A 10121-nucleotide genomic window follows, 5' to 3' on the forward strand; every position below is an offset into this window, starting at 1 on the left:
AGCAATCCTAACAGCAAGACTGAGCCATGGAAGTAGACCCAGTGGAGACAGATCAGCCTACAGTGGAACAGGTTTATGCAGCGGTGGTGAGTCATGAGGCTACAGTGTCTCGTCATGAACAGCAACTCCAGTCACACAACAATGCATTTAGTCGGCATGAGCAAATACTTCAAGAAATTCAGCAATCTCTCCAGAACCTAATTGCTCACCAGCTCCCTCAGGCTGCTGCTCCTGTCCATCCTGAGCTACGACCACCTGCTGGAACCTGCTGGTGGAACTCACCATGTGAACGAGCCGCGACTCCCTGCTCCTGAGAGATATGACGGTAATCATAAGGATTGTCGAGCATTTCTTACCCAGTGTTCTCTCACTTTCGAGCTCCAACCCTCCTCCTTCCCTACTGATCGGTCCCGGATCGCCTACATCATCACCCAACTTACCGGGAAGGCCCGGGCATGGGCAACGGCCGTCTGGGAACAGCAGGGGGTCTCCTGTAGTGATTACAGAAGCTTCACAGACGAGATGCGTCGGGTGTTCGACCATCCAGTAGGGGGCAGGGATGTTGCCAACAGACTGCTCCAGTTGCGTCAAGGTGCCTCCAGTGTTGCAGAGTATGCTGTTCAGTTCCGCACCCTTGCAGCAGAGAGCAAGTGGAACATGGAGGCTCTCATGGCAGCTTTCCGATATGGTCTTTCCAGTGGTATCAAGGATGAGATGGCAGCTAAAGATCCACCTCCTGACCTAGAGACTTTGATCGATCAGACCATCCGGCTTGACAACAGACTCCGGGAGAGGAATCAAGAACGACACTCAGAATTTCGTCCAACCTCTGGAGCCAGTCCTTCCACCCAGAGTTCTAAGCAGTGGTCCCATGAGGTCCCAACCACACCTCCTGCTACAGAAGAACCTATGCAGCTAGGTGGTGCCCGTCTCTCTCAAGCTGAACGGGATCGTAGAATGAGGGAGAAGTGCTGCCTATATTGTGGTAAACCTGACCACTTCCGCTCTTCCTGTCCTGAGCTTACGGGAAAAGGCCGTTCCCGTCCAGCACAGGGAGGACTGTGACGGGAGCAACCTTTACTCCCACCGCATCTACATCATGCCTGAAGATACCCGTTACCATCTCCTCGAAGCATCAGCACCTCCACCATCTACAGGCACTTGTTGACGGGTAATTTCATGGATCTCACCTTAGCCAGCGACCTTGATCTCACTACTCTTCTTCTAGACCACTCTCTCACAGTGACTGCCCTTGATGGACGACCCCTGGGAAAAGGTACTGTACAGTATATTACTGCTCCTGTTCTTATGTCCATAGGAGAGACTCATCATGAGAAGATCCAGTTCAACTTAATTCAGTCTCCTGAGTTTCCCATTGTCCTAGGGTTCCCCTGGCTGTCACACCACAGTCCTCACATCAATTGGTCCTCCGGTGGAGTGGTGGAATGGGGGCCATTGTGTAAATCTACATGTCTCCTTCCCAGAGTGGCGTCTCCTGTTCCCAAGTTCCCCAGTTCTCTCGAGTTGTCCCAAGTCCCATCCGAGTACCATGATTTGAAGGAGGTATTCAGTAAAAGAAGAGCTACTTCTCTTCCACCCCATAGAGATTATGACTGTGCTATTGATCTCCTTCCAGGAACCTTCCCGCCACGTGGTCGGATTTTCTCTCTGTCACCTGCTGAGACTCGAGCTATAGAGGAGTATATCCAGACCTCGCTTGATGCTGGAATTATTCGCCCATCGTCCTCCCCGGCTGGTGCCGGCTTCTTCTTTGTCTGTAAGAAGGATGGAGGCCTCAGGCCCTGTATTGATTATCGGGGCCTCAACAAGGTGACAGTGCGGAACCGATATCCTTTGCCTTTAATGTCTTCTACTTTTGAGTTGTTGCAAGGGGCTACCATCTTCACCAAACTGGATCTCCGCAATGCTTACCACCTGGTCCGGATTTGAGAAGGCGATGAGTGGAAGACGGCCTTCAATACTCCCACAGGTCATTATGAGTACCTTGTCATGCCATTTGGCCTAACTAACGCACCGGCTGTTTTTCAAGCGCTCATAAATGATGTCCTCAGAGAGTTGTTGAATCGCTGTGTCTTTGTCTACTTGGATGATATACTGATTTTTTCTAAGTCACTGCATGAACATGTTCACCACGTCAGAATGGTCCTGCAGCTTCTGTTTGACAACCACCTCTTCGTCAAACCAGAGAAATGTGAGTTTCATGTTTCCGAAGTCTCATTCCTGGGGTTTATCCTGTCTAGCGGAGGCCTTCGCATTGATCCCAAGAAGACTCAAGTTGTTCGAGACTGGCCTCAACCTACCTCTGTCAAGGAGGTTCAGCGTTTTCTGGGTTTTGCTAATTTCTATAGGAAATTCATCAGGGACTTCAGTTCTGTGGCTGCTCCCCTGTCCAACCACACTAGGAAGAAACCTGGCCCATTCATCTGGACTCCAGAGGCAGAACGAGCCTTCCAAGATCTCAAGGTGTGGTTTACTTCAGCTCCCATCTTGACACTGCCTGATCCATCTCTTCCGTTTATTGTTGAAATAGATGCCTCGGATGTTGCAGCTGGTGCGGTCCTCTCCCAGTGTCCTGCAGATGGCAAGCTCCACCCATGTGCCTTCTTCTCTTCCCGCCTCTCTGATGCTGAGATGAATTACGATGTGGGTGACCGGGAACTCCTAGCTATCAAGTTGGCCTTAGATGAGTGGCGGCATTGGCTTGAGGGGGCCCAACACCCTTTTGTTGTGTGGACGGACCACAAAAACCTGGAGTACGTACAGAAAGCCAAACGTCTCAACTCCAGGCAGGCTAGGTGGGCTCTTTACTTTAATCGTTTTGATTTTGTTTTATCATATCGACCTGGTTCCAAGAATCAAAAACCAGATGCCTTGTCCAGACTCTTTTCTAAGTCAGAGAAGGGGAGTACACCATCACCTATTCTCCCAAGCTCTAAGATTGTGGCTCCTGTGTGCTGGGGAATTGAGACTGTGGTCCGCCAAGCTCAGCAGAAGGAGCCGAGTCCGGGTAATGTGCCTCCTAACTGTCTCTTTGTTCCCTCCTCAGTATGCTCCCGGGTCCTGCAGTGGGGGCATTCTTCACAGCTGACAAGTCATCCTGGCACTGGAAAAACGCTGGAGTTTCTGAAGAGGCGATTCTGGTGGCCAGGGATGACCACAGATGTAAAGGCTTTTGTTTCTGCTTGTCCGGTGTGTGCCAGAAACAAGAACCCCCATACTGCTCCTATTGGCCTCCTCCACCCCCTGCCTAAACCCAAGCGCCCCATACTGCTCCTATTGGCCTCCTCCACCCCCTGCCTATACCCAAGCGCCCCTGGTCCCACATTTCCATGGACTTTATCACTGGCCTCCCCCCCTCTCAGGGTAACACAGTCATTTTAGTGGTGGTGGATCGCTTTTCCAAGGCTTGTCGCTGTATTCCACTGCCCAAACTCCCCTCTGCCAGAGAGACTGCAGAAATTGTGTGCCACCATGTTTTCAGGGTTTTTGGCCTGCCTCTGGATGTTGTGTCTGATCGGGGGCCCCAATTCACCTCTCGATTTTGGAAGGCCTTTTGCAAGCTGGTAGGGGCCACAGCCAGCCTCTCCTCTGGTTTTCATCCAGAGTCCAATGGGCAAACTGAGAGGGTTAATCAAGACCTGGAGTCCACTCTCCGTTGCCTGGCTTCCTCTAATCCTTCTTCCTGAGGTCAGTTTGTCCTATGGGCTGAATATGCACATAATACTCTCTCTTGTTCTTCTACAGGTCTCTCCCCTTTTGAGTGCCAGTTTGGGTTTCAGCCTCCCCTATTCCCTGACCAAGAAGCAGATGTCGGTGTTCCCTCTGCCCATCACTATGTCAGACGGTGCAGGTGTGTCTGGCACAAGGTTCGATTGGCTCTGAAGAGGTCTGCTCGCCGCTCCCAACTCCAGGCCAATCGTCGACGCAGATCTGCTCCATCATTGCGTCCTGGGCAAAGGGTTTTGCTCTCAGCACGTGACCTTCCCTTGCGGGTCGAATCCCGCAAACTGGCCCCACGGTTTGTAGGGCCTTTCAGGATTTTGAAGAGGGTTAATCCTGTCTGCTATCGGCTTCAGCTTCCAGACTATGCGCATTATTCCCACCTCTCATGTCTCCCACCTTCGCCCAGTCTCCACCAGTCCATTGCAGTGGCGGCCGGTGGTTAAAAAAATAACGGAGGAAGAAATGTCCGCTTGATTGGTGTTAGTGGCAAATGTAAGTTTGTGATGGTGTTGGTGGCATATGTGAACAAGTATGTAGGCCACCTACCCAGACACATTTATAGCAGCAGAATGTACTATGTAACATTTTAACTGGCAATGTTGTGCAATAAATGCTGTTCTGACATTCTTAGGGGGGGGGGGGGGTCTGACCTAAGGAGCTAGGCTAGCATGCAGTAGCCAGAAAAGTTGTGGGTTCAATTCTTGGCTTCCACCATTGTGCATTTCCTCCAGGGACAATAGACTTTGTAATATAATTTAAATATACAAGTCACTTTGGATAATAGTGCTAAATTAATAAATGTATATGTAAATAAATGTAAATTTAGGTCTGGGAAGTCAGGGAAGATATGTAGGTCTAGTTATGAAACACCGTTTTCCTGATGTGCAAAATTATGAAAAGTCTGGAGGTTTTGCTCAATGTAATACATTTGCAAAAAAGTCTATAATACTAAAAATAGACACTTGTTATATAAAACCATGTAACTATTGACCATTAAAAATAGACCTTAAAAGTGGTTATTTGTAACATGCTAATGTTTTTAAAGCCAAATTGCTATTATTTAAAGACAGGTTGTAATAGTTAAGTGGGAATTTATACTCGAAAGGCAAATGTTATTGAAGACGTCATTAAAGGAATGCATCATGGTCTGAACATTCATTAACAATGTAACCATCCAAAGATACAGTTAGAACGGTGAAAACAAGAGCATATTAACAACAAGAACATCATTTAACAATTGTTTAGTTGAGGCATAACTTGGATGATTATAACAACGCATAACTATCCGAAAATCTTTTTATCACCAAATCCCTGAACTGTCCACGTTTGTGACAGACCAGTGCTAACGTTACCAGTTAGTCAGGAGTAGGCTATTTGTCATACTAGCCTATGTAGCATTCAGTAACCTACTACACTAGCCTTACCATCCTTCATTTTTGGATCTGGTCTTCCTGCTTTGATCCTAACTTTTGCACTGTATTTGAATGTATAAAAGATGGACTTTGTCCTCTGATTCCATTGTACTGTTTATTTCAGGAGCAAAAAAACAAGCTTTCCGTTCAACACAAGATTCTTAGTTGTATGACTGCAGATAACGTTCTTGCTTGCAGAGCAGCTAGCTGCTCATTAGTTCACCGTTGCCGCTAAAAACAGCACCCCCTATCGCAATTGAAAGTTACTGTACGGAGGAGCTACCTCCCTTGGCCATTGAAAACGACGTGATTCACGAGCCGCTGGGGTCCGAGGCGTTTATAATGGACTTCAATGAGGGGCTTGAGGAGGAAGCTCCTACAGTAATTTTCAATTGCGATAGGGGGTGCTGTTGGCATTTTGACCTAGGGGAACAATTTTGTTCCTTTAAAGTGTTCAAATAGTAATATATTAACAGTAATTTATCAGAATAGTAATTCACTTTATATATTTTTAAATTTTCTCTGAAATTTTAGGGAGGGTGTTCCTCCCTTTCCTCAATGAAGGAGCCTCCTCTGGTCCATTGGTACCTGCCACTAAACCACCACCCCCTCCTAGGATCGTTGACGGGGAACCGGTCTACACTATACATCGCCTTCTGGACTCCCGTCGAGTCGGAAGGGGTCTCCAATACCTTGTGGACTGGCAAGGATATGGTCCAGAGGAGCGCTCCTGGGTTCCGGCTCGGGATATTCTGGATCCTGGCCTCATTAAAGACTTCCATCGGGATCACCCAAGTTGCTCCAGAGGGAACGTCAGGAGACGTTCATAGAGGGGGGGGGCCTGTTATGAGTTTGTGCCTGTAATTCCAGTTTTGTCCATGAGGGGTCACTGTTGGGTTTTTTCTGTTGCTGTTCACCTTCCATGTTTGATCATTAGTCATTAGTGTGTTCACCTGTGCTTGTTAACTTCACTATTTAAGCCACTGGCTTTCCTTTGTTCTTTGCTCAGTCTTGAGTTGTCACTCGGGTGGAAATGCTGATCAAGTCTGGTGTTCGTGAGTTCTTTTTGACCTTGTTATTCTGATGTTATGTTTTTGTTTCTACCTCAAAACTTGTTTTTTGCTGCTGTGGAATTGTATTTTTTGACCTGCTGGACTGTTGGCTATTTTGTCTGGATTTTGGCTTTTTGCCTCATTGCCAAGTAAACTGCTTCAATCCTACTTGTCTCTGCAACTGGGTCTTTACAACCCGACTTGTGGTCTAGTGGTAGAGCTTCGGACTGACACACCGGAGACCCGGGTTTAATACCCGAGCAATCCTAACAGAGGTAGCAGCATGGTGTCGTGGCACGAGGCCCACTGCTGGAGCTTTATTTGTGCTTACAAATGTCTCAAACTCACTTATTTTATTATGGTCACAAACATGTGGAGAGAAAAGCTTTCTATGTTCAAAAGTGCATCCATGAGGCATTTCTCATATCCAAACAGAAAGTGTCATGTGAGTCCCAGTCAAGCTCTGGTTCTGAGTAACAAATTCTCTCGCAGACAGTTCTAGGGGGGGTCTGCTGTTCATGGATTAAGCCTGAATTTCCCCTTGGGGATCAATAAAGTATCTATCTATCTATCTAGCCCTATACTCCAAAAATCAGTCCAGGACTAGGCTTAATCCATTTGCAAGAAACTATACTAAATAAAAAAAAAAATCGATATTTATATTTGCTAGGGTTGAAGAAGAAAGACGGTTCTGGCTCTCCGATCCACTCACCCGAGCCTGCGGAAGTGCTCAGAGAGGCTGGTCAAGCCCTGTGGGCTTGGAGTCCGGTCGGCGACGTAGAACTCGATCATGGAGGGGATGAGGTACTGGTGGGCCAGCAGCTGAAGCTTCCGAATTCGACAGCGCTCTGCCATCTGCAGAGTGACCTCCTGAGGGTACGGGCAGTACCTGCACACAGACCAGCAACGTTACACACACTCAATACACACAATATACACTACCTCACAACGCACCCCAGCAACAGTAAGATACACAACCTCACACAGACCAGGAGCCTTAAAGGTCCAGTATGTAGGAAATAATGGAAAATAAACTGTAACCATTCCAAAAATGATCACCATATGTTGTCAGAGAGTAAGGAAACACGATGAATTGAAGCAATGGCTTATTTGACAACATTACTCTAACCCGTAAAACCCCGTAAAACACATGAAAAAAAATGAATTACGGGGCGGAATCTCTTGGAATTTTCGTTTATGTTTTGAACGATTAATTCTAGAATAGCGTATTAATAATGGGCTAGCGCGTCCTCCTATTTGGGTTGCCAAATTAGCAAAGGCCAACTGTCAACAGCTGTCAGTTAGTCATGAACGCCTACGAGAGGCAGGCAAATTTCCAAAATTAAAACAAGAAACAAATTAAGTGGACATCGGAGGAGCTTCCTGAGATGGTGACGTCTTTGTCAAACGAAGAATATCAAGTCTGACGCAGAGCTGGCCATATTTCTCCACAACAGATAGCCTAGGCTAAACTTCATCTGCATCGCTAACTTCAGCTAAATATGTTCCATTGGTTAGAGAGGTATTTTTTGTTTTCACTGTTTCCGTAATGTGTAGCTGGGTCATGGTTGGAGAAACGTTCAAGCAGCTGCAGGTCAACTAACGTTAGCTAAGTCTTCATTACATCTGGCAACCCAGAAGAGGCTCGCGTCTGGTAGTCTTGAGAACGTTCACCAGTGTTTTGATTTTGGCCTACAGAACGTTCGGTAACAGTCCTACAAATCGCACCTTTAAAGACACACTACTGTAATATACAGTATATGTGTACACAACAGCAACACTAAGATACAATACTGCACCTCACATAGACCAGCAACACTAAGATACAATACTGCACCTCACACAGACCAGCAACACTAACATACAATACTGTACCTCACACAGACAAGCAACACTAACATACAATACTGTACCTCACACAGACCAGCAACACTAAGATACAATACTGTACCTCACACAGACCAGCAATGGCTAAATATGCTAGTTATCCTTATCTAATGATGATGTTGAATATGTACTATAAATACTATATTATACTATATATATATATTAGTTATCCATATCTAAATACTATATTATAATATACTAGTTATCCATATCTAAATACTATATTATACTATATACTAGTTATCCATATCTAAATACTATATTATACTATATACTAGTTATCCATATCTAAAGTCCCCATGGCTTTCCTCAGACATGTTATGTCCAACACAACTTGGTCTCTCTTCTCCAGGGAGAGATGCCCTGCCCAGGCCCAGCCAGGTCCAGTCTTACCTGTCGGACCTCCAGCCATTGACGGTGGGGGCATGGATCATCAGCTCCTTGGGGCTGTGGCCATCTTCATGGCCAGAGGAGCTGACCACTACAAACCCTATCTTGCGTGGCATTGTGCTCCTGAATGCTGAAATGAAGACAGACATGTTTAGTGGAATGGCACAGTGAGGATGGCATAAATGGGTATGTGTTAATATAGTGGATATGCACCTGTTATTGATGTGTAATGATTATGGATGTGTAGGGTATGTTGCTGGCTATAAAAGTATTGTAAATTAGAGATAGCCTAGACTGTCACTGTTCTCACAGAATGGTTTTCTACGACATCATGTTTCACATGTCAGGAATACCATTTAATTGCTACAAGCCACACATTCATCAACAACTGAAGCTACAAGGAAGCAATTGTTGATTAAAAATACTCACATACAGTACAACATACACACACACAGTAGCTAGGAAGAACCAGAAAAAAACCAGGGACCTTCTGATTCCCACACGTCTGCTCTGCATCACTGTTAGCCGCATCAATGTTTCCAATATTTCCGGCATTAAGCCGCCTTCACACTGCATAGGCTATGCATTAAGCCGTCTTCACACTGCATAGGCTATGCATTAAGCCGCCTTCACACTGCATAGGCTATGCATTAAGCCGCCTTCACACTGCACTGCAATACTAAGGCGGAACATGGTGTTTGTGGTAACTATGTGCACAATAGGGTGACTGGGTGTCAGTGTGCCAGGGTTATGAGTATGTGAGGCGCTATACAGACTGTGACAACAAGTTTCCCCTGCAGACAATAAAGACTATCTCTGCAGGTTCAATGAAACTGTATCTGCCTAGGGAGTGCTATAGGATGGCTATAGGACAATTTCTTTTGATACTGACAAGACATTTGAAAGCAATTGGTGGTCCCATTTGAGCAAGCTCATTTTGTTATTATGATGGCCTTTACATGTAATGCTTGTTGAAAAAGTAAAACAGAATCTTCATTATGTAAAAGTAGCCTAGTCTAGTAGGCTACACAAATGTAAACAAATGTCCATCTGGGCCAATAAGACAAGTAGACTAGTGTCAGTGTATTAGTAGCCTAGGTCTCTTAGTTGCACGGAATTGGTGTGGAGGTGAACTGGGCGACTTAGACTGATGACAGGGTGGCTCAGCCTACATTAATCAGTGAATGAACAGCTGCCTAATCCGGCTGTCTCTTCTTGTAGGGTTGGGGAGACGTTTAGCTAACTGTTACTGTCATTAAGGCGTTTCATAGGAAGGTTCGCAGCACAATTTAATACATTTCTTACACCTTTTTGAAACCACATGTACCTGTCTATCAGTCCAGTTTGTTTTGTTGTACTTTGCCGCCTATATTATATTCTTTGCAGTCACTGGGGGACAAGCTAGCTTGCATTTTTGTGAAAAGAACCGGTTAAAGAAGACGTTGTTTGTATTCAATTTCAGTAAACCACGTTAGTTACAGTACTTCTACGTGATAGGTATTCATCAGGTTGCAATTACATAAAAAAGAGATACATGAATAACTTATATTAAGAAATATTTACCCGGTCACAGTGTCCCCGTGTCAGTCCCATCTCATCTCCATAACCACCGTTTGACAACAACTAATCGGCACGC

General features: G+C 45.7%; 1 protein-coding gene across 1 annotated transcript in view; it reads right to left on the reverse strand.

The window, feature by feature from the left end:
- cep104 (centrosomal protein 104) overlaps positions 1-10084 on the reverse strand; it is a 124787-nt gene extending 114703 nt beyond the window's left edge. Inside the window, exons 1-3 of the mRNA XM_076277304.1 lie at positions 10049-10084; positions 8489-8615; positions 6921-7097 (exon numbers count right to left, since the gene is read on the reverse strand). Coding sequence (XP_076133419.1) covers positions 6921-7097; positions 8489-8601 — 290 coding nt within the window. The 5' untranslated portion in view covers positions 8602-8615; positions 10049-10084. The remainder of the gene's footprint in view (positions 1-6920; positions 7098-8488; positions 8616-10048) is intronic.
- Positions 10085-10121: the final 37 nt, after the last annotated feature.

The sequence above is a fragment of the Alosa pseudoharengus genome, unplaced genomic scaffold, assembly GCF_046254945.1.
Source record: "Alosa pseudoharengus isolate Yale_2024_CS ecotype anadromous, Long Island Sound unplaced genomic scaffold, YU_APseudo_1.1 YU_APseudo_1.1_scf_9, whole genome shotgun sequence".
In the NCBI taxonomy this organism is placed as follows: Eukaryota; Metazoa; Chordata; class Actinopteri; order Clupeiformes; family Clupeidae; genus Alosa; species Alosa pseudoharengus.